General features: G+C 42.8%; 1 protein-coding gene across 22 annotated transcripts in view; it reads right to left on the bottom strand.

Annotated features, from left to right (window-relative positions):
* The window catches only part of MYT1L (myelin transcription factor 1 like), a 453,342-nt gene that overhangs the window by 10,140 nt on the left and 418,882 nt on the right, over positions 1 to 24,320 (bottom strand). For all 22 annotated transcript variants that reach the window (XM_077309909.1, XM_077309937.1, XM_077309927.1 and 19 more), the window contains 3 exons: positions 21,179 to 21,241; positions 12,120 to 12,203; positions 11,466 to 11,687 (listed from right to left, as the gene is read on the bottom strand). In XM_077309909.1, the coding sequence (XP_077166024.1) occupies positions 11,466 to 11,687; positions 12,120 to 12,203; positions 21,179 to 21,241 (369 nt within the window). The remainder of the gene's footprint in view (positions 1 to 11,465; positions 11,688 to 12,119; positions 12,204 to 21,178; positions 21,242 to 24,320) is intronic.

The raw sequence follows: 24,320 nt of genomic DNA on the forward strand, positions 1-24,320 counted from the left end.
TAGCAACCCAGAACCGGGCCTTGATGGCAGCAAGGCCCCCTGGCCACATTGATCACCAGTCTGAGGCCCACAGATTGAAAGGAATCCAATGGAGCCAGTGGTTCATCATCTAGGGTCCACTGAAACCAGCAGCAGTCCTGGGACAAGCATAAAAGTGTGTGTGGGGGGGGGGGGTCACCCAGCAAGAGCTGGCCATAGCACAATTACTTTGAGGGCTGAAGCTCCGGCATGAGTAAGATTATCTATTATATCAATACCCACAGCATTCACCACAAAAATCAAGGATCCAAACCTTCAGGGCCAGGCCATGGAGCAAAAACATGGTTCCAAATCATTACCCAATTACATATCATGGCTATGGGTCTGGGCACTTTTAGAACCACAGAAATCTCCAAACAAGCAGCTCTGTGGCTCTGCCATGGTGCTAAGATTTGATCCATGGCATCCTCATGGATCCTCAAAACATTTGTGTTGCGACACCTAAAATACAACTCCATATGTTGTTTTCTTAGCCTCATATTTCAACATGAGAAGCATGGATACACTGCTTTGTGGTGTTGCCATGGTAGAAATCCATGGTTTCAAAGCATGGATCCTAAGGATTTTTGTATTGGTTCAGCCAAGACTCACAATCTTTACACAGCCTGCGGCGCCGCGGGTGCCGTGGACTGAATAAAGCTGTAAGGGCTTAGGGGGAGGAGTTAGGGCGCGCTCTGTCCAGGATGAGGAAGGGTGCTGATTGGCCCCTTTCTCCGGACATACCATCGGCTGGGCCAATCGGCAGGCACAAAGCGCCTGCCGATTGGCCCGGCCAATTCCCACCCTGCCGACAGCGCGGCTCGCAGTTGCTCCCTTGCCGGCGGCCTGACGCTTCATTCGTTCATTCAATTTCTATCCCGCCACTCCCACAGAGGCTTGTCGCGGCTAACAATAAGCATAAAACCCCCAATAAAACCCATAAAACAATTTAAAACAATCTAAAACCCAGCCAATCAACCATAACCATCCAATACTCTGCGGCAAATCAACTCAGTTCTATCCGCTAATAGACCCCAGGGGTGGACAGAGGGGCTGATCTTTCTTCTTTAATCCGTCCAACAGCCCAATAGGGCTCAATAAGGGGGGCCAAGATCTTCTTCTGCACGCCGGCCTCAACCATAAACTTGGCGGAAGAGCTCCCGTAACTCCGGGAGCTCATTCCACCAGGTGAGGGCCAGTACTGTGTGTCCCATTCTCTGCTGCCAACAGGAATCATTCACTGCCCTCTTCCAAGTGGCAATACTTTGAATACTTAAAGAGAGCAATAACGTCCCCTCTCAGCCTCCTCTTCTCCAAGATAAACATTTCCAAGATCCCCTGCCTTTCCACCTAGGGCTTGGGCCCCATGCCCCAGATCATCCTCGTGACTCTCCTCAGCACCTTCTCAATTTTGTCCACATTCTTTTTGAAGGGAGGCTGCCAGAACACCAAGTGTGGTCTGACCAATGTAGTATACAACAGGACAAAAAGATTATGTGATTTTGATGTGATGCCACTGTTGATACAGTCCCACTGTTGAGACTACAGCCCCAAATCTTCTATTTTTGCCCAATTCTTTAAATTTCTCATGCCTTAAAGACCAGCTACAATTAGATTGGTACAATGCCATAAGAATATAGCCCAGTCATTTGTACAGGCAGCGTAATACTGAAATAAATAAATGAGCACACAACTTTGGATTGCATTCACAAACTCTACAGCATATGGCAGATATCAGTGTCCATATTAGTTTTTTGAACATTTGTTCATAATAGGGGTAAACAGCTGTTTGCAATTTATGTATTTACATTTTCAGACTACTTTTCTATAAAAATGCAGAGAGCAGCAAAGTATACATCTAGATTACTGATTTTTCAGGGCAGGGGAACAAAGAAGATCTATGCGATTTAAGAATACGACTATAGTGCCAGGTTTCATGCCTTCTTGCTACATTTCATTTTGCCTCATGAAACAAGCATTCCAACACCCTGCTCCTTGGGGAGGGGGGCAGTTTAATGAAACCATCTAGTAACAACAAGTCCATGTGCACTGGGGTGAGGAAAGTGGCCTATACCTACATTGTATAAAATTTACAGCTATTTCAAAGTAATGGAAAATACAGATGGGTTGGTAAAATCCCAAGTATTCTCAGTTAGAGTACCACCGTCTAATGAAGATTCAAATGGGTAGCCGTGTTGGTCTGAAGTAGCACAACAAAATCAGAGTCCAGTAGCACCTTTAAGACCAACCAAGATTTATTCAGGGTGTGAGCTTTCAAGTGCAAGGAAGAGTGCTTGCTCATGCCTTGAATAAATCTTTGTTAGTCTTAAAGGTGCTACTGGACTCTGATTTTGTTGTCCTATGCAGAGTTAAGTCAATGTCCTAGAAGAAGAAGAAGAAGAAGAAGAAGAAGAAGAAGAAGAAGAAGAAGAAGAAGAAGAAGAAGAAGAAGAAGAAGAAGAAGAAGAAGAAGAAGAAGAAGAAGAAGAAGAAGAAGAAGAAGAAGAAGAAGAAGAGTTGGTTCTTATATGCCGCTTTTCCCTACCTGAAGGAGTCTCAAAGCGGCTTACAGTCGCCTTCCCTTTCCTCTCCCCACAACAGACACCCTGTGAGGTGGGTGAGGCTGAGAGAGCCCTGATATTCCTGCTCGGTCAGAACAGTTTTATCAGTGCCGTGGCGAGCTCAGGGTCATCCAGCTGGTTGCATGTGGGGGAGTGCAGAATCGAACTTGGCATGCCAGATTAGAAGTCCGCACTCCTAACCACTACACCAAACTGGCTCTCTAAGGCGGTATAACTCTGTGTAGGATGGCAGTGTTGTTATTGTTGTTATTATTATTTACTAGCTTCAAAGGCTGTTCATAAGAATGGGCTTTGAAAGGGTCCTCCCTGTCAGCATCTCGGCCGCTTTCCGGGGTGAGGGGGGGGGAGAGGGAGCACCTTCTGGGGGTCTGGCAAGCACACCTGGTGCCTCCGTGAGGCCCCGGGTGTGCTTTCCAGGCCTTTGGGAAGCGCTCCCTCCCCCCCACTGCTGGTCCTCTCACCTGAGGCCCTGCAAGTGGAACGGCGGAGTCACAGACGTGCCTGGCTCTAACAGCCAGGCACGTCTGTGAGGCAAGGGGTGAGGGCTTGGTGAGGGAGGGCGGGAGCTGTAGGGGCAGGGCCAATCAGACTGAGTTTCTGGCAACTCCGCTTGAGCCATCCAGACACCGCTTCCAAACATCTGGTGAATATTTCCAGGGGGGAGTCCAGCCGTCCGCCCATCAAGAGACAGAGCTGGGTGTCATCCGCATATTGGTGACAGCCCAGTGTAAAGCTCTGTGCCAGCTGTGCCAGAGGACACGCAGAAATGTTGAAAAGCATGGGAGAAAATATTGCACCCTGTGGCACTCCACAAGGGAGTTTGCAGGGGTGCAACTCCTCCCCCTCTGCCACCCTCTGTGTCCAGTTCTGAAGAAAGGAGATCAGCCAATGTAAGGCTGTCCCCCGAATCCCGGTACTATCCTAAAAAGAATTGCACCCTCTAACTCTGATCTCAAAATGTATAAAAGAATGTGGTACTGTTAGTCTCCCTCACTGAACTGCAGTGTCCTGGTGAGAGGAAACCAGTTTAGTTGTGTAACATAAATTTGCCTGGTGTACCTAAGTAGTGTGATATTAGAAAGCCTTGACAAAAATGGAAAGAGTTTTACGAAAGCAGTAAATAGTCTGTGTATGATAGTATGTACTTCATTTCTACGGGACCCCTTCCTCCCTTACATTCCCCAAAGGAGTTTAAGATTGACCTAACAGAACTTACTCAGGATCCCTGGCCCCAAGGATGTCAAACTGGTCTCAGCCAGGGATCTAGCCTTGTTGAACACTCTCCCTTGACAAACCAGGACCCTGAGGAACTTAGAACAGTTCCGCAGGACCTGTGAAACAAGAGTTGTTCCACCAGGGTTATGGTTGAGGCAAGGAACGACACTGAAATGTTGACTTCCCTGCTGAAAACATCAGCCAAATCTTCATAAGAAGCAAAAGAGTTGGTTTTCATATCCCTTTTCACTTCCCAAAGGAGTCTCAAAGTGATTTACAATTGCCTTCCCTTCCTTTCTCCACAACAGACACCCTATGAGGTTAGATGGGGCAGAGCGAGCTCTGACAGAACTGCTCTGTGAGAACAGCCCTAACAGAACTGTGACTAGCCCAAGGTCACCCAGCTGGCTACATATTGAGAAGTGGGATATCAAATCCTGCACACATTAGAAGCCGCCGCTCTTAACCACTACACTAAGCCGCCCTTGCTGTTTTTATCAGTGTTTTTATATATGTTGTTACCTGCCCTGAACCTTCAGGGAAGGGCAGGTTAGCAATATTTTTAAAAATATATATTATATTATTATTATTATTGTTATTGTTATTATTATTATTTACCTCACTGTTTAGATAAGGAGGGGGAAATGCGTTTCCTTTAAATACCTTATGCATCATGCATAAATAAGCAAAAGCCAATCTCTTTCAGCTCTGCTGATGCCATTCATTGTTTTAAAAACAATTCCATCCAAGAAAAACAGAATTATCCTGGATTATTTGGTTACAACTGAGATTAGTTCATTATCCTGCTATAGTTCATTTTTTAAAATGTCCTAATTTTTGGTAGCTCTTAAACTGGTTTTCACAATGGACACATATTTACACCTTGTTCTTCTGCAAAAGAATATTCACTTGTTTTCCACACAGTATGGGTATCAAGGCGAGTTAGGGTTTGAATGTCTCTATTAGAATATATTTAACCCCATGAATAATATTGGGAAGGATTTATCACATATATTGATAAGCACTGCATGTCAGAGAGCTTAATTAATCTGTCATGATGATGGAATCCATAACTGGGTGCCTTAACAGCTAATTTAATTGAGCACCTTCCCAATATGGACCAGAACCACAACAAGGAGCAAGGGGTATGAATGGCTTCTTCTGCTACATTTTGCTGATTGAAAACATCCCTCTTGGTTGCTTGTAGTCCTGATACAGCATTCATATTGTGCCTCCTGTCCAAAGGAGAGAAAAGTAACTGTTGAAGACACTTTCGGTCCAGAAGACAAAGCAGGAGAAGCATTAGCATCCCCTCCTTTCCACAGTCGTGATCCATGTCAACTCTCCATTTCATACTCGCCATTGGTAAATTACATGTCAGGAGATAAGATCATAGATCCCCATCTTAGTTTGGCCCTAACTCAGAAAGCTTTCTAACAGAAGAGATATTGTTCCCCCTCCCTCCCTATCTTCAACACAGTATTGATCAATTTATTTATGTTGATCAATTTTTTTATGTTGAAAAATATTATGCCACTTTTCCGTAAACTTGTACAAACCATGGGGAAGTCTAGGGAGAAGTGGCACAAAATCTTTCACATGTATGTATGTATGTATGTATGCATGCATGCATGCATGCATGCATGTATAAATACTGTGCTCAATGGCTTCCTTTCAGGTTGCATTCATTGAGGCTTTCAAACAGATAGGTCTTGTTCAGACTGGAGCACCTCTCTGGTATGAGGGCACGTGGCATGGTGCCTCTGTGAATGGTGCAGGCATGGTGTCCTCGTATCCTCAGTCAGTCCTCTGGCTATCATTGGGATAATTCATGCCCAGACCATATATAGGTGAGAATAAATAAACAAAGGTCAGAGAGCATAAAATGTTCTGCCTTTTCCTTTGCTTATCCTCTCTTCTCCTATTGGATGCTTTAGGATGCTTAGGGCTGATCCTGCGTTGAGCAGGGGGTTGGACTAGATGGCCTGTGTGGCCCCTTCCAACTCTATGATTCTATGATTCTATTAGTGGAAGAATGAGGAGAAAAGGACTGGTACTCCAAGTCTCAAATTGAAGTAAATCACATTCAGAACATGTATGGGATTACAGTTCAAGAGCCAACAAGCTTCTAGATAGCTCACTGGAATCATTCTCAGAGCTATCTTGATTAGCTACGATTAATTGCTTTTTTAGAGATATCTGCACTGGGAAAAATACTTTCCTATTGGTTGCTTCCAATGCAACAATCATTTTAGAGCTTCCAGATGGAAATGTGTTTGAAGAGCAGCTTTGCTAACTTTGCAGCACACAAGTCTGTGAAAGCTGGCTATGATTTAATTGCAAGAGACTCATCAAAGGTATGCAGGTGTGTGCTTGGAGATGTGGATGACTATTAGCTGTTTCTAAACCACTGTGTTAATTTGCATTAAGTAACAAGCTATTAAAACTGTAGAGTAAAAGTTGCTGCCTTAGGAGTTTATTGAATCTTGTTCCTTTGAGGTTTACAAAGAAAGGGTAGTCAATCATCTATCAGGAATTATAGAACCATAGAGTTGGAAGGGACTTCCAGCCTGCTGCACAATGCAGGAACTCACAACTACCTGCCCACCCATGGTGACCCCAATTTCATGCCCGAGTGATCCCTCCACCAAAAATCTCCAGAATCCAGCCTGACCTGGAGGAAATTCACCTACCACAACGGCAATTAGCAACTACCTGGGTATGCAAGGAAGGGCCACAAGAGACAAATACTGACACATCCCTTCCTGACTACCCACTCACAATCTTCCTAAGTTCATAAAATCAGCATTTCTGTCAGATGACTCTCTAGCCTCTGCTTAAAAACTTCCAAAGGAGGAAAACCCACCACCTCCCAAGGAAACCTGTTCCACTGAAGAACTGATCTAACTGTCAGAAACTTCTTCCGGATATTTATCTGAAAATTCTTTTGAATTAATTTCAACCCATTGGTTCTGGTCTGACCCACTGGGACAACAGAAAGCAACTCTGTTCCATCTTCTATATGACAGCCCCTCAAATATTTGAAGATGGTTATCATATCACCACAGTCACCTTCTCTTCAGGCTAAACAGACCAAGTTCCCCCAACCTTTCCTCATATGACTTGGTCTCCAAACCTCTCACCATCTTTGCAGCCCTCCTCTGGACATGCTCTAGTTTCTCTTCATCTTTCTTCAGTTTAGTGCCCAAATCTGAACACAAGACTCCAAGTGAGGTCTAACCAGAGCGGAGTAAAGTGGTAACATCGCCTCATGTGATCTGGACACTATACTTCTTTTAATACAGCCCAAAATACTTGAAGGATTAGCTATTCCAGCTCAGCATAGGGAACTAATACAGATGAACAAGAGAATCCATTCCGAACATGTGAGTTTTTGGCACAGATAAAGATGCTTTAAATCACTCTAATGAAGGCTATCATCATCATCATAGTAAATATTTTTGCAAGGCCTTGGGGGACTTAAAGGGAGGGAATTAAAAAAAACCCTGAAAATTGGCCATGTCCACCTTTCCTGGTCTGAAATGCGTCAAGATTAATATACCCCTAGCACATTGCTTTAGTAATCAAATGCTCTGCCAGATTTTACAGTCTAAATCCACTTAAATCATGGGTTTAAGAGCACCCAACTATGTGCAAAATGAGGCAGTCAAATGCTGTAGGTTTGGGTTTGCAGAAATACCTGCAGAGCATCCTGTGTACAGTTGCTCCATTCTAAACTCATTGAACAGAGTGGGCTAAAGGTGGGAGAACTCTGCTTGCAACAATGCAATCCTAAGCAAAGTTATATCCTTCCAAATTCACAGAAGCCAGTATGACCGGATGCGTTTAACTCTGCTTAGCACTGTACCATTGGTTATCAGTAACTGGTAACTGGTTATAACAGATGATGGGGTGAACAACATGTGTCACAACCAGATACAGCCAATGGTTTCTCTTTGTAAAGTACACTGAATTCCAGAGGATTGATTGGCTGTTTTGACAAAGGATTATCATTGGCTGTATCCGGTTGTGACACAGATGTAACAGAACTGATTTTTCCTATATATTCCCTGTCATGTAAGAAGATCATAGTCTGACGAAAGGTGCTTGCACTCAAAAGCTCACGCCTTGAATAAATCTTCGTTGGTCTTAAAGGTGCTACTGGACTCTGATTTTACTGTGCTACTTCAGACCAACACGGCTACTCATTTGAATCTATTATTTCTTAAAGGCATCTTTCTATTTTTAATTTTCTCTCAGTAAAGGCATTCCTAGAGGAAGCTTTGGTCTTGGATCTATCCCAATCTGGTTTCCGGCCTGGCCATGGGGTAGAAACAGTGCTGGTCTCCCTGATGGATGACTTCTGGAGACAGCTGGACTGGGGCAGGTCAGTGCTGCTCAATGATGCTCATAATCTCAAAGCAGGGTTTGACATAGTTGATCATGGGCACCGCCTCGTTGAGATATGGGTGACAGCCCTGCAATGGCTGATCTCCTTCCTCCGGATTCATAAAGAAAGCTACTGAGGAGACACAATCGCACCGATAGTATTTCCATTGTGGGGTGCCACAAGGTGTGATTCTCTCCCCAATTCTGTTAAACACCCTCTTTCCCAGGTGGTCTGGGGGTTTGGGCTTAGGTGTCAATATGCAGATGATGCCCAGCTCTACCTCCTGATGAATGTCCCCAGACAACCTTGCCAGATGGGATGGCTCAAGCAGAAACTCAACCCTTCAAAGACGGAGGTCCTGTGGCTAGGTAAGAAGGGACCAAATGAGGAAGCAGGTCTACTGAGTCTGGATGGAGTCCAACTAACAGTTGCCACCTCAACCAGAAACCTGAGTGTGATTTCTGACTCCTTCTTATCTGTTGAGGCGCAACTTTTGAGAGTAGTACGGCTGGCGTTTTCCCATCTATACCAAGCCAAACGACTGGTGCCCTCCTTGGCACTGGAACACTTAGCCACATTCATCCATGCAACTTTCACCTCTAGACTGGATTTCTGTAACTCGCTCTATGTGGATCTGCCCTTATCCTTGTTCCAGAAACTACAACTAGTCCAGCATGTGGCAGCCAGGGTCCTTGCAAGCACACCCTGGAGAGCACATATTCAACCTATACTCCAACAGTCGCACTGGCTCCCAGTTGAATTCTGGATCAAGTTTAAGGTATTGCTACCTGTCCATAAGGCCATTCATGATCTGGGTCCTGAATATCTAAGACATTGCCTCTCTATTTATACCCCCCCCCCCGAATGTTCTGTTCTTTGAATATTAACCAGTTGGCGATACCTGGCCCCAAGGAGGTATATGTAGCCTCAACTGGGGCCTGGACATTTTCTGTCCTGGTCCCTACCTGGTGGAATTAGCTCCTGGAGTGCATAAGGGCAAGAGTTAGCACAATACTTCAGGCCCTCTAGGATGAAGCTCTTCCACCAGCCTTTTGGTTGGGGGCAAAGTTAATATCTATCTATCTACCTACCTATTTATGTTCCCCCCAACCCATTTGTCCATCTATTTATGTACTGATTCGCTCCTTGACCAGTCTGAATGTTGGGAAAATTCCAACAATTACAATAGACATTCTGTGGAAGTATCATTGCTGTTGTAACCTGAAGTTATTTATTTAAATTAAAATTTAAAGTTATGTTTAAATTTGTATTTTATATAATTTTGTAAATCACCCTGAGCTGCCTTGCCAGGAGGGAGGTCTAAACATTTACTAAAAAGATAATAATATAATATAAGAAATAAATAAACATGGTCTGTACAATTTTTTAAAAAGATCTTTGAAGTTGGATTCCATTCTGAGCTTAGTTCAAATTCTCTAGTCACTTTTTCTACACTAAGCCAAGTTGTCAGGCTGCTACAGGCCTCAAAAGAATTACAAAATAAAACCCAAAGCCCAACATGGTTCAATATTTTCAAGTTCATGAGTAAGTCCCAGGGAAATAAAAAAGGCTATCTGCACAATTTACAACGATTTAAGTACCAATAACTCTTCTAGTTTTGGATGTACACATGGTTAACTTTCTCTTGATTGTACCCATTCAAATAACTGTGCAATTATGCCTTATAATAGTTTTTATTCTACATATAAAATTCTAAAATAGAGCCACAAGAACGTCATGATGATTCTACTCCATGTTAACAATTTTGGGAACACACCAGAATTAGGGCAGTGTTTTATAGTCCATCATTTCAAAAAGAGAACTTTTCCTCCTGTATGGAAGACATTTCTGATCAAAAGAGTCATACATTCACATTTTAGCAATGCTTGAAAAGATTTCATTTCCTTGTTATGTGTAGAGAGGTGCAACTAAGCCAATAAAAGATGGATTTTGATTTCAGTTCTTACATTCCTTTGGAAACTAGAGCTAAATTCTTTAATATCAGAATTAAAGCTAGTTGAATGTGGAAATCAATAAAATGTTTTTTAAAATAAGAAACACTTTTTGTGGTGCCCAAGGAAGATGAAATTCCAAGGAACAATACCCCATAACACAGGGAAACCTCCCTAAATTTCTGGCAGATGGAAGAAAGCATCTCCGTTCCACGAGCAATTAAAATTCTCGTTTGCACAGCAAGCTCAAAAAGATGGGAATTGGCACCTTTCCCAGGAACCTCAAGAGAGAAATGGACGGGCTGATTTTCACAAAAACAGAGCACGTGAGCTAGTGCTCACATCCCTCATGCTCCTTACCTCATTTCACTCTGGTGTTTTTTCAGCATTTTTAATCTAACCCATCAAACTGCTGGAGACTGGTTAGGAGAAAATATGTTTCAAACTGTGGAGTGTCATGAGGTAAAGTGTGGGTGGGGGGAGAGGGGGGCTACATTACCTCACCCATTCACTCTGGTTTAGATTACCCTCCTCGACTCACTTCATCGGTGAAAGGCCAAGCTCATGCATATTAAGTCCATATACTACTACTTTTTAATATAGTAAAGGTTTCTGAGAGATCTCAGGTATTGACACAGCAGCTCTTTCACTTCACTGCATCTTTGAAGGCGAGTTGTCTGTTTACTCTTTACTCTCACCTTAAGCCTTCCCTCATCTGCAGGATAGGTAAGAATAACGTATAATTCTAGATTGACAAAGCCTGGACCTCTGGCTCTATTTCTCCACACACACCCTCCTCTATCTTTGCTGTCGTGCCTGCCTCCTAGTCTTTGTCTTCTTTTGGCTTCTGTCTACTGCAATATGTGTAAGCTAGTTGTATAATGGGAAGGAGCAGGTACTATAGTTTGAGGATTCCCCTGTTGAGCCTCTGACTTAGTCTATCAAGCAGGTGAGCTGTCTGAATGTGTGTGTGTGTGTGTGGGGGGGTGTTTAACAAAAAACCCTATCCCTGTGCCTTTATTCACTGCACCCAAACAGGCTAAGAAAGCCTTTGCTTCAGTGAGACTGAGAGCTTCAGGGTACTGATGAACCTTCCATTGTCAATGTTCCTTTTCAGATTCTTGCCCACAAACACTTGACTGTTTTTCATAGAGCAATAAACATTAGGGCAAAGTTAAAAATATAGTCACCTACGCCAACTCCAAGAGATTCTCATTTCAAACAAGGTATGGCTAGGCACTAATACATGCACACATCCATGCATAGACACAGTGGGGAAAGAAGGGGGAAAGAAGAACAGCAACTCACCTTCTGTGTGTAAGAAAACTACCGCTGACGTGTCCTGAGCCATCACATCCTGGGGTTGGACATGACATACCTTCCGTTTTCACTGACTTCCAAGAAAACTGGGAACCATTCAAGTATCCATCCTTTTGCCTTTTAGTTGCTAGAGGGCACCCTGATGCACTACGGTGAGATGCATACTTGCCAGTTATATGGCCCTGGCCATCACAACCAGGAACTGGACATCTGGATAGCAGACAGATGAAATTAATATTGCCGTTGTATACCTGGCAGCCTCTACCACAGAGTCCAAATAAACATCATGCTTTATGATTTAAAAACCAACATCCCAGGAATACGGCCAAGAAATGCAACTCAAACATAAGCCTGATAACTCTGGTAGGATCCAAGATTTTTCAGGGAGGACTCATGTAGGATTACATTTTGTTGGTTTGCTACAGTTTAATTGCAAGTAACTGAGAGACAATGTGGTGTAGCAGCTATTATTTATGTATGTATGTATATATTTTTATCGGTATACTGATATAAGATGCTTAACTGATGTAAACATAATCAAACCTGAATCACAAACTGTCCATAAAATACTTAAGAAGAAAATGGGCATAAAATGTGGTCAAATAAATTAGGAAAGCCTATACAGAATTATTTAAAACGTACCTAATTGGCTCTTGATCTTCCTTGTCTTCTTTGCTTTGTACTATCCGGATCCCACTTTTCTTTGCTCGTGGACAACCTGAAAGGCTGAGTGAGAGAATATATTTCAAAGTGGAGTCTCTCATTTCTAATAGAATCATTGTAAAGAGCTTACTAGACAAATGTGCTTTCTTTAAAAGTTACTTGAAAGCTGCATCTTCTGTATAATGATTTCAAATGGTTTATGAGTTGAAGAGCAGTAGCAAGATATAACCACAAGAGGGAACTCAAGAATCAACTTCTCCTCATAGCAAATGAAAGGAGCGGTCAGAGATTAAGAGTACCATCTAGATAGAACAAGACTCTTGAAATACAAAGACTCTTGGTATACAAAGTCTTCATTTAGTGATATCTCCTGCTGTGAAACTCATGGGCTACAGAAGGCCAGAAATGCAGAGTCAGAGAGGTGCATGGTCAAAGGGAAAAGGAATAAAAAGCAGGAAGGCAATCAATGAATCAATTAATGGAGAACCCACATTTTAAGAGTAGATACTTCAATAAAATGCAAGTAAAATATTACTACAGGGTAAATACAACCACCATCGCTCTAGGTCACTCTGTTGTGATGGCAACAATTCTCCACTGGAACAGGTATTCAATATTACTTTGCATGCAAAACTGAGGTATAGATTTAGGACAAAACAGACCAGCTCTTCCCAAATAAATTTCAAACATGTGGGGCTCTAGTTTAGCCATGCATAGAGAGGAGAGGATGGTTTCACCTGGCAAAACCGTCTAGCTTTTAGTACTGCCTTGGAAGGACAAAAGATGGGTGCCTCCTCACCCCCTTTCAAAGTTAAGAGACTCCTGAAGGGCAGTTCTAATAGGCAAATTTATGCCACAACAGAAGGATTCCACTTCATTTCTCTTTTCTGAGTGACCCCAGTCTGATTCCTGCATGGTTGCAACATATCATTAAAAGACATTGGGAAGATCTCACCATCTTTTTATTTTGACCCTTACGTAAAGTTGCTTATGCTAAAGCTAAACATGAAGCCAAATTCAAGTGGGTAGCCATGTTGGTCTGAAGCAGCACAACAAAACAAAATCAGAGTCCAGTGGCACCTTTAAGACCAACAAAGATTTATTCAAGGCGAGAGCTTTCGAGTGCAAGCACTCCTCCTCATACCTTAATGGTAGTTCATAGTCTGAGGAAGAGTGCTTGCACTCAAAAGCTCATGCCTTGAATAAATCTTTGTTGGTCTTAAAGGTGCCATTGGACTCTGACTTTGTTTTGTTATGAAGCCAAATTTTTAAGCAACTATTCCACAAAAGGCATCTGAAATAAAAACAAAGCTGGGGCATTCTGGCTTCTACGATTACCCAGATCTTTCTTGTGTAGAAGATTTAAATTATTAACAGTTACAATACAATACATAGGCATCTGTTACTTTCACAGCAATGTTAATAGTAAGAAAATAACATTATTTACCAGTGTAGTACACAATCAAAGCTTAAATTGTAATGATTCAGTGATAGAGCATCTGTTTTCCATGCAGAAGATACCAGATTCAATCCCTGGCATCTCCAGCTAAAAGGATCAGGCAAAGTCTGCTGACAGCTGCTGACCATCAGAACAGATGGAACTGACCTTGATACTCAAGTGGTCACACAGTCTAAAGCAGCTCCAAGGGTTTAAGGGACATATCAAACAAACTGCAGTGCTGTTGCAAGCAACAGCATCTGTGTAAGCTCTCTTCAAGCTACAATGTTATTTATTTATTAGATTTTTATACCGCCCTCCCATATGGCTGGGGGAGGTTCACATAAAACATTGCAGGGGTAATACACAAAACAGTTTAAACATAGAACACAGTCATAAATAACATATCAACAATACTCTAACAGTGGCTTCAGATAGAACAATAACTTAGAAAAAGCCCCCAGGGTGGTCAGGCTGCTTCAGGTCCTATAGGGGGTGTCTGAGGGGGGACCAGCGGATGTTGTTGGGTTGGTTGGACTCAAACAAATGCTGGGCTGTTTTCACTTCAGGAATTAGCCCCACCTTACTGTTCATATGGTGGTGGGAAAATTCCTGGTTCCGCTTGACACTGGCAATGAGTCAGGGTTGTCCAAGGCGTGGTTTGACCTAAGGTCTTCTGTTGACCCAGGTGGCAACGGGGCCTAGGTCGGGGCAGGCCCATGCAGCAGTGGAAGAGTCAGGTGGTCCTGGCCCAGCTCCTCCCTTTACTATAGTGTCCCAGAAGGGACAAAAAAATGCCCTAAGTGGCTCTGTAGTGCTGTGCAGTACTGCGGAGCTGCCTGGGGCATTTTTTTAAAATTTTAAGAATCTGGTATTGTGGCGGACCACAAAAATGGGAAAAAGGGGGGAAAACAGGCTTACACTGCCCTACAGTTTGGTAGAATCTTGCTTGCCCCAACCCCCATGAGAGGGCAGAGATCTGGTGTGGATGAGGCGCACCGGCCCAAATGCTCCCCTGGAAGGGAGCAGGAAGAAGCAGGACAACCTGCCCCAGCTCAGCCAGCAGGCTGCAGCCTGGAGTGATGGCATCAGTGTGGTAAATGTCACAAATACCATCTCTACCCCAATTAACCAATGATGAGAAATGTGAGATGAAAAATATGCAGTATGGTAGCACACAGTGAGAGTTCCTACATGTCACAAGGGAGAAGAATTGAAAATAACAATTTATTTGCTGCAGCATAATAGCACATGAGCCTCTTGTGGCGCAGAGTGGTAAGGCAGCTGACATGCAGTCTGAAGCTCTGCCCATGAGGCTGGGAGTTCAATCCCAGCAGCCGGCTTAAGGTTGACTCAGCCTTCCATCCTTCTGAGGTCGGTAAAATGAGTACCCAGCTTGCTGGGGGGTAAACGGTAATGACTGGGGAAGCCACTGGGAAACCACCCTGTATTGAGTCTGCCATGAAAACGCCAGAGGGCGTAACCCCAAGGGTCAGACATGACCTGGTGCTTGCACAGGGGATACCTTTACCTTAATAGCACATGTAACATGTACTCACTTGGATAAGTGGTTAGTTCTATATCCCATATCAGCGGTTCTCAACCTTTTTGGTGCCGCAACCCCAAGTTCAGCGGCGGCAGTGGCATGTGCCTGGGTGGCGTGCGGGTAGGCGGGTGAGTGCAGGTGCATAACAATCAAGACAGTGTGGAGGCGGCCAGTGCCATGGCTCCACCGCCTCCACCCACTGCCACCACCTACCACTGCTGCAACCAGCAATGGGGCGACCCTGGAGAAGGGGCCAAGCAACCCCAAATGGGGCCGTGACCCCAAGGTTGAGAACCACTGTCCTATATGATCAGAACCCTCATATTACTAATCCAGTAGCTAGGTACCTCCTAGTTGTCACAATAGTAATATAATAATAATTATTTTTATAGCCTGCCCTTCCCAGTTGGCTCAAGGCAAGTAACAGGCATGTATACATGTAATAAAGCAATATTGATAACAACTGATAATAATTAAACTTTTCAAATTAAATTGCTATTTAAACAATATATGTTTATATTATTATTAAACTGTCTGTATTAGGGTAAAGGGGAACTTCATTTCTGCTGGGTGGTTGGTTTAATGATGGTGCATTCCTGGTTTTATGAGCAGTGTTAAAATCATGAAACTTTGGAAATTGTAGACAACTTTGGATAATCTCCTATTTTCCTCCTTCTTTAAAGCTTATGATTGTTCATTTGTGTTATTTCTTGATCCTGTGTTCCTACCTGGCAACTCTTGACATCACCTTAAGCTTATCAGTTGTCCTTCATCAACTGGGCTTGTTTGTTTTAAGTTTAGACATTCTGTAGCTCTTCCACACCACAGTCTCAAGAGAAATTGGGCCCATGCATTCAGTGAAAGAACAGTTTTCTGCAGCTTGCTGGGTGACTGGGGGGAGTGAAATTGGAGCCTATGGCGTCCTGAAAAACTCCTTCCAACTAAAGTAGACAAGGGCTAAATGGGGAAACAGCCATGTAAGTTCATATTTACATGTACCCTCTCTAATATCCATGTTTATCCAAAGCATGTGAGATATGCTAAGAGTTTCTGAATGTCTGGTCCCAGCAGGATACTATAAGCAGTGCCTTTTACCTCCTTGGATCTGCCGTTTACTTTCCCCTTTGTTCAGAGGCTTGCTTATGGCCATGACACAGCTTTTCAGTTGCATGTAGAACCCTCTTTCTGAAAGCTGCACTTAGAAAAACCTTCCCACCTTTAAAGGAGCAGTTTTTACAAAATATATAAAAACTTTGAGTGCGCACTGGCTGTGTTCTTAAAAGTCTGCTGTTTTTATATAACTTCTAAAGTATATTATGGTGGTTTTATGATAGTTTTAGAAGTTTATGTTATTCTGTGCTATTTTTTCAGCGTGCTTTTGTGGGAGTTGCTTTAAGGGTCCATTTAAAATTGCAGTGTGCTATAAATTTTCAAGACAAGACAACCAAAAATGTAGGAAACAGTCTGCTGCTCAAGCAGCTCCACTTTCTTCCAGCAGCATTATTCTCCTGCTTTACCACACAGCAGAATCTAAAAGATGCTGCATCTGTTAGAAGCACAGGGGAAGGGGGACGACCATTGTTGTTAACAGATGCTGTGCAGCGTGCAGGTGTCAGGTGGATTGATTGCACAATAAAGCTATACAGGTAGAAGCACCCTATGCATGACTTAAACTCTACTCTGTACCCACACTGCAACAGCAGTAGTCTATATAGATCTAGATTACCAATGTTATTACTTTGGATTCTAACATGTGCAATGTTTCAAGTTTTGACTGATCATTTACATTAGTTACCTATTACTATTTTTTCCCCAAGCTATACGTTATTTTAAAATCATTTTGTACAATAGCCCCCAAGACAAGAATTGCCTCCACTTGAAAAATGGGTTTGTAGATTTGAATTTCTTATAACAACTGCCCAACATCGAGGTCATCTGGACACTATTGCTGCCACCATTTAAACAATATTTTTGCCACATCCCCAAACAGGGACAAGAATGGCAAAATTCTTATCAGGAGGAAACCTATCAGCATACGTATTTTTGGGCAGAAGTTAAAGAAATCAAAATTCCAACTTGTATTAGTCCTATCTACAAAACTGACTCTGAGGTCATATGGTTTCTCAATATTTAAATCACAATATTTAAATTTGTTGTTGTTGTTGTTATGTGCGAAGTCGTGTCCGACCCATCGCGACCCCATGGACAATGATCCTCCAGGCCTTCCTGTCCTCTACCATTCCCCGGAGTCCATTTAAGTTTGCACCTACTGCTTCAGTGACTCCATCCATCCACCTCATTCTCTGTCGTCCCCTTCTTCTTTTGCCCTCGATCTCTCCCAGCATTAGGCTCTTCTCCAGGGAGTCCTTCCTTCTCATGAGGTGGCCAAAATATTTGAGTTTCATCTTCAGGATCTGGCCTTCTAAAGAACAGTCAGGGCTGATCTCCTCTAGGACTGACTGGTTTGTTCGCCTTGCAGTCCAAGGGACTCGCAAGAGTCTTCTCCAGCACCAGAGTTCAAAAGCCTCAATTCTTTGACGCTCGGCCTTCCTTATGGTCCAACTTTCGCAGCCATACATTGCAACTGGGAAGACCATAGCCTTGACTAAACGCACTTTTGTTGGCAGGGTGATGTCTCTGCTTTTTAGGATGCTGTCTAGATTTGCCATAGCTTTCCTCCCCAGGAGCAAGCGTCTTTTAATTTCTTTGCTGCAGTCCCCATCTGCAGTGATCTTGGAGCCCAGGAAAATAAAATCTGTCACTATCTCCATTTCTTCCCCTTCTATTTGCCAGGAATTGAGAGGGCCGGATGCCATGATCTTTGTTTTCTTGATGTTGAGTTTCAAGCCAACTTTGGCACTCTCCTCCTTCACCCACATCAACAGGCTCTTTAGTTCCTCTTCACTTTCTGCCATTAGAGTGGTATCATCTGCATATCTGAGGTTGTTGATATTTCTCCCTGCAATCTTGATCCCAATTTGTGACTCCTCTAATCCCGCATTTCTCATGATGTGCTCTGCATACAAGTTAAATAGGCAAGGCGACAGTATACAGCCTTGCCGAACTCCTTTCTCAATTTTGAACCAGTCAGTGATTCCATGTTCAGTTCTCACTGTTGCTTCCTGACCTGCATATAAATTTCTCAAGAGACAAATAAGATGCTCTGGTATTCCCATCTCTTTAAGAACTTGCCACAATTTGTTGTGCTCCACACAATCAAAGGCTTTAGCATAGTCAATGAAGCAGAAGTAGACGTTCTTCTGGTACTCCCTAGCTTTCTCCATGATCCAGCGTATGTTGGCAATTTGATCTCTAGTTCCTCTGCCTCTTCGAAATCCTGCCTGTACTTCTGGAAGTTCTCGGTCCACATATTGCTGGAGCCTAGCTTGTAGGATTTTGAGCATAACTTTGCTAGCATGAGAAATTAGTGCGATGGTGCGGTAGTTTGAACATTCTTTGGCATTGCCCTTCTTTGGGATTGGAATGTAAACTGACCTTTTCCAATCCTGTGGCCATTGTTGAGTTTTCCAAATTTGCTGGCATATTGAGTGTAGCACTTTTACTGCATCGTCCTTTAAGATTTTGAATAGTTCAACTGGAATGCTGTCACTACCACTAGCTTTATTGTTGCTCAGACTTCCTAAGGCCCATTTGACTTCACATTCCAGGATGTCTGGCTCCAGGTCAGTAACTACCCCATTGTGGTCATCAGGGATGTTAAGCTCGCTCTTGTATAGTTCTTCTGTATAATTTTGCCACCTTTGTTTGATCTCTTCTGCTTCTGTGAGGTCCCTACCATTTTGGTCCCTTATCATACCCATCTTTGCTCTTCATATCTCCAATTTTCTTGAAAAGATCTCTGGTCCTCCCCATTCTATTGTTTTCTTCTATTTGTTTGCACTGTTCATTTAAGAAGGCATTCTTATCTCTTCTAGCTTTTCTCTGGAATTCTGCATTCAATTGGGTGTATCTTTCTCTTTCTCCCTTGCCTTTCACTTCCCTTCTCTCCTTAGCTATTTGTAAAGCTTCCTCAGACAGCCATTTTGATTTCTTGCATTTCTTTTTCTTTGGGATGGTTTTAGTTGCTACCTCTTGTACAATGTTGCGAACCTCCGTCCATAGTTCTTCAGGCACTCTGTCTATCAGATCTAATTCCTTAAATCTATTTGTCACCTCCACTGTGTATTCGTCAGGGATATGATTTAGTTCATACCTGAGTGGCCTAGTGCTTTTCCCTACTTTCTTCAATTTAAGCCTAAATTTTGCAACAAGAAGCTCATGATCTGAACCACAATCAGCTCCTGGTCTTGTTTTTATTGACTGGATAGAACTTTTCCATCTTTGGCTGCAGAGCACATAGTCAATCTGATTTCTGTGTTGACCGTCTGGTGATGTCCATGTGTAGAGTCGTCTCTTGGGTTGCTGGAAAAGAGTGTTTGCTATGACCATTGTATTCTCTTGACAAAATTCTACCAGCCTGTGCCCTGCTTCATTTTGTACTCCAAGGCCAAACTTGCCTGTTATCCCGGTTATCTTTTGGCTTCCTACTTTAGCATTCCAATCCCCCATGATGATAAGCACATCATTTTTGGGCGTTGCTTCTAGAAGGTGTTGTAGGGCTTCATAGAACTGATCAACTTCATCCTCTTCAGCAGCAGTGGTTGGGGCGTAGACCTGGATCACTGTGATGTTGAATGGTTTGCCTTGGATTCGAACTGAGATCATTCTGTCATTTTGGGGATTGTATCCCAAGACTGCTTTTCCTACTCTCTTATTGATTATGAATGCTACTCCATTTCTTCTGCGAGATTCTTGTCCACAGTAGTATACCTGATGGTCATCTGAATTAAATTCACCCATTCCTGTCCATTTTAGTTCACTGATTCCTAAAATGTCGATGTTCAGTCTTCTCATTTCTTGTTTAACCACGTCCAGCTTGCCTTGATTCATGGATCTGACGTTCCAGGTTCCTATGGAATAAAAATCTTTACAGCATCGGACTGTCTTTTCGCCACCAGTTACTTCCACAACTGAGCGTCCTTTCGGCTTTGGCCCAGCCGCTTCATTCATTCTGGCGCTACTCGTACTAGCCGTCTGCTCATCCCCAGTAGCATATTGGACACCTTCCGACCTGAGGGGCTCATCTTCCAGCGTCATATCGTTATGCCTATTGGAACTGTCCATAGAGTTTTCATGGCAAAGATACTGGAGTGGTTTGCCATTGCCTTCTCCAGTGGATCACCTTTTGTCAGAGCTCTCAGCTATGACCTGTCCGTCTTGGGTGGCCCTGCACGGCATAGCTCATAGCTTCACTGAACTACGCAAGCCCCCTTGCCACAACAAGGCAGCGATCCTTGAAGGGGGAAATATTTAAATTACAAAAGGAATATTGTTATGGATTTGGACTCATTACTGGTCCCAGCTACTTAGTCAGAAAGCCTGCAGTCCCTAGCACCATATTTCTATCATATTTCTATCATCTAACCATCCCGCAACAACACAGAGCGTTTATGCCAACTAGAACTAATGCTCTATCTTCTGCTGTGTTATATGGGAGATTTCAACAAATCCCACATTCAGCTAGGCGCTCCCATTGTGGACAACGTTGTATAGAATCAATCAAACATGTTTTTCCCCCCCATTGTCCATTATATATTACCAACCGAGCTACATTTCTTAATCCGCTATTTTTTAAAAGAGAACACAATCCGGATGAATTTAGGATTCAGTTTCTTTTGACTTCCCAGAACCCTGTTATAATTGAATCAGTTGCAAAGTTTTTATATCTTGCCATGAAAGATCATGAATGTATTCTGTCTTAATCTAAAACATGATATCTACTTTTGTTTACTATTGGAGTGGGTCTTTCTCTGTTTCCCCCCTTATATTCTAATTCTTTTAATACGCCAATAAAGGCCTTGTTGTTGTTTGCTTTTTAATGTCACTGAGCCACTAAATACCCTGTCCTAACAGGGCCTGTGAACTCAGCCATAAGCTCCCATGACCCACCGCTTGGGAAACTCTTTTGCAAAAAGTCCACCTCTCTTTCCATACCTTCGATGTGAAGCATAATTTCCAGTAATATGCCCAGAGCCATCGCAACCAGGCGTGGGACACCTGAAATGCAAAAAAAAAGAGAACAATTTGAGCAGCTAGCATAACAGAAATGAAAGCTTACATTAATAATCCATCATCAGAAATTTCAGCATTTGCATAGTTGAGCATATCATCAAAATCCCATGAGCCTTTTTGACGCAATTCTTTCTGGGGATCAAAATGCTATTAATCACAAGCAGAAATTTCTAGGTCACCTCCTCAGTCATCAGTTTTTGAATATCTTTGGTATCACTTGAAGGATTTCGAAGACTAATTATTAGAAACAGAGAGGTACCTACCAGTCCCCAAGCGTGTCACCTTCCACCCCCAAAAGAACAAATTCTTTGCTGATATTGATGTAATAAAGTTATAAGGTAGACATAATATATTCTCAGCAGTTACCAAATTAAAGGTATTACATAGTATTTTCAGATAATGAATGCAATTAGTTGACTAAGTGCTGTCTTTACTGGAGGAAATCTTATATTGGAAGATAAAAAAGGCTACAGATATGGAAGGGAAAAAATTTACACTGCCCTCAAGTGGCAAAAAACAAAATTGTTTTTACATACTTTACATTTCCTTCTCAACTACCAGCCTCATCCACAGGCCTACATGTTGTGACAACTGCCTTTCCCAATTTGACGGGAAGCCCTATAGGCTGGACTGTAGCTGGGTTGTCATGGAGTTGCTAGTGCTGTGATGCTAGGTCCCTAATCCCTCTAGTACCACATATCTTATTTTTAAGTTGCATATATTTGCGAGTCCCTTGGACTGCAAGACGAACAAACCGGTCAGTCCTAGAGGAGATCAGCCCTGGCTGCTCCTTAGAAGGCCAGATCCTGAAGATGAAACTCAAATACTTTGGCCACCTCATGAGAAGGAAGGACTCCCTGGAGAAGAGCCTAATGCTGGGAGCGATTGAGGGCAAAAGAAGAAGGGGACGACAGAGAATGAGGTGGCTGGATGGAGTCACTGAAGCAGTCGGTGCAAACTTAAATGGACTCCGGGGAATGGCAGAGGACAGGAAGGCCTGGAGGATCATTGTCCAGGGGGTCACGATGGGTCGTACACGACTTCGCACCTAACAACAGCAACAATATTTGCAAAATGTATTCAATGCATGATTTAATTGTTGGTTTCTAATTCTTTAAGATTTTGGATTAGTCATGAAAAACATCTTAAAATGGTAACATGAATGCAAAATATATACTCAGTTCTTCCAAAAAAATGTAACTGACAACAATTTCAAATTCTGTCAAGTACAGAATTTCTGAGTTTCCAATGAGACAGAAATCCACCAAGGAATTTTCTGCTAAATTGTTTTCCTATTTTAATACCCTAACAGAGCTAGAGGGCGTCACCCCAAGGGTCAGACATGACTCGGTGCTTGCACAGGGGATACCTTTACCTTTACCTTTACCTTTAACAGAGCTAGGGCTGACCAAGGGTGGACTTTCATTAGCAAATGGCTAACTTTAAGGCACGAGAGAAGAAGAAATCTAGTTTATTATCTATGTTCATTAGTAATTTATTAATTGGGTTTAGGTGAAATCTGTGAATTGGATTACATTTTCCCCTGAAATGTTATTTTCTGGAGGAAGACAAGATCCACGTGCCCCATTAATATAGCACAATTTACAATAACATTCTTCCCAACTGCTAACAGGATGAATTCACTTCTTCTCAGGTCAGGCTATCTTAAGAAATTGTGTCATTAGGGAGTGATAGGATGAGACCATGAATTTTAAAAGTGGCCAACAGGCTTTATGCTAACATTTGGAGGCTCCAATTCTTTAAGAATATTCTTGAAAACAGTTATTGCTTGAACAGATCCTATCAATCCTCCTGCTCTTGCTAGTGCAGTCCTTTAAAATGCACAGAATTACAGAAATAACAATTTTCTAATTATAACACTTATACAGAAGAAATATACAAGAGCGAGCTTAACATCCCTGATGACCACAGTGGGGTAGTTACTGACCTGGAGCCAGACATCCTGGAATGTGAAGTCAAATGGGCCTTAGGAAGTCTGAGCAACAATAAAGCTAGTGGTGGTGACAGCATTCCAGTTGAACTATTCAAAATCTTAAAGGACGATGCAGTAAAAGTGCTACACTCAATATGCCAGCAAATTTGGAAAACTCAGCAATGGCCACAGGATTGGAAAAGGTCAGTTTACATTCCAATCCCAAAGAAGGGCAATGCCAAAGAATGTTCAAACTACCGCACCATTGCACTCATTTCTCATGCTAGCAAAGTTATGCTCAAAATCCTACAAGCTAGGCTCCAGCAATATGTGGACCGAGAACTTCCAGAAGTACAGGCAGGATTTCGAAGAGGTAGAGGAACTAGAGATCAAATTGCCAACATACGCTGGATCATGGAAAAAGCTAGGGAGTTCCAGAAGAACATCTACTTCTGCTTCATTGACTATGCTAAAGCCTTTGATTGTGTGGAGCACAACAAATTGTGGCAAGTTCTTAAAGAGATGGGAATACCAGAGCATCTTATTTGTCTCTTGAGAAATTTATATGCAGGTCAAGAAGCAACAGTGAGAACTGAACATGGAATCACGGATTGGTTCAAAATTGAGAAAGGAGTTCGGCAAGGCTGTATACTGTCGCCTTGCCTATTTAACTTGTATGCGGAGCACATCATGAGAAAGGTGGGATTAGAGGAGTCACAAATTGGGATCAAGATTGCAGGGAGAAATATCAACAACCTTAGATATGCAGATGATACCACTCTAATGGCAGAAAGTGAAGAGGAACTAAAGAGCCTGTTGATGCGGGTGAAGGAGGAGAGTGCAAAAGTTGGCTTGAAACTCAACATCAAGAAAACAAAGATCATGGCAGCCGGCCCTCTCAATTCCTGGCAAATAGATGGGGAAGAAATGGAGGTAGTGACAGATTTTATTTTCCTGGGCTCCAAGATCACTGCAGATGGGGACTGCAGCCAAGAAATTAAAAGACGCTTGCTCCTGGGGAAGAAAGCTATGGCAAATCTAGACAGCATCCTAAAAAGCAGAGACATCACCCTGCCAACAAAAGTGCGTTTAGTCAAGGCTATGGTATTCCCAGTTGCAATGTATGGCTGC

This window comes from Paroedura picta, chromosome 1, assembly GCF_049243985.1.
Source record: "Paroedura picta isolate Pp20150507F chromosome 1, Ppicta_v3.0, whole genome shotgun sequence".
NCBI lineage: Eukaryota > Metazoa > Chordata > Lepidosauria > Squamata > Gekkonidae > Paroedura > Paroedura picta.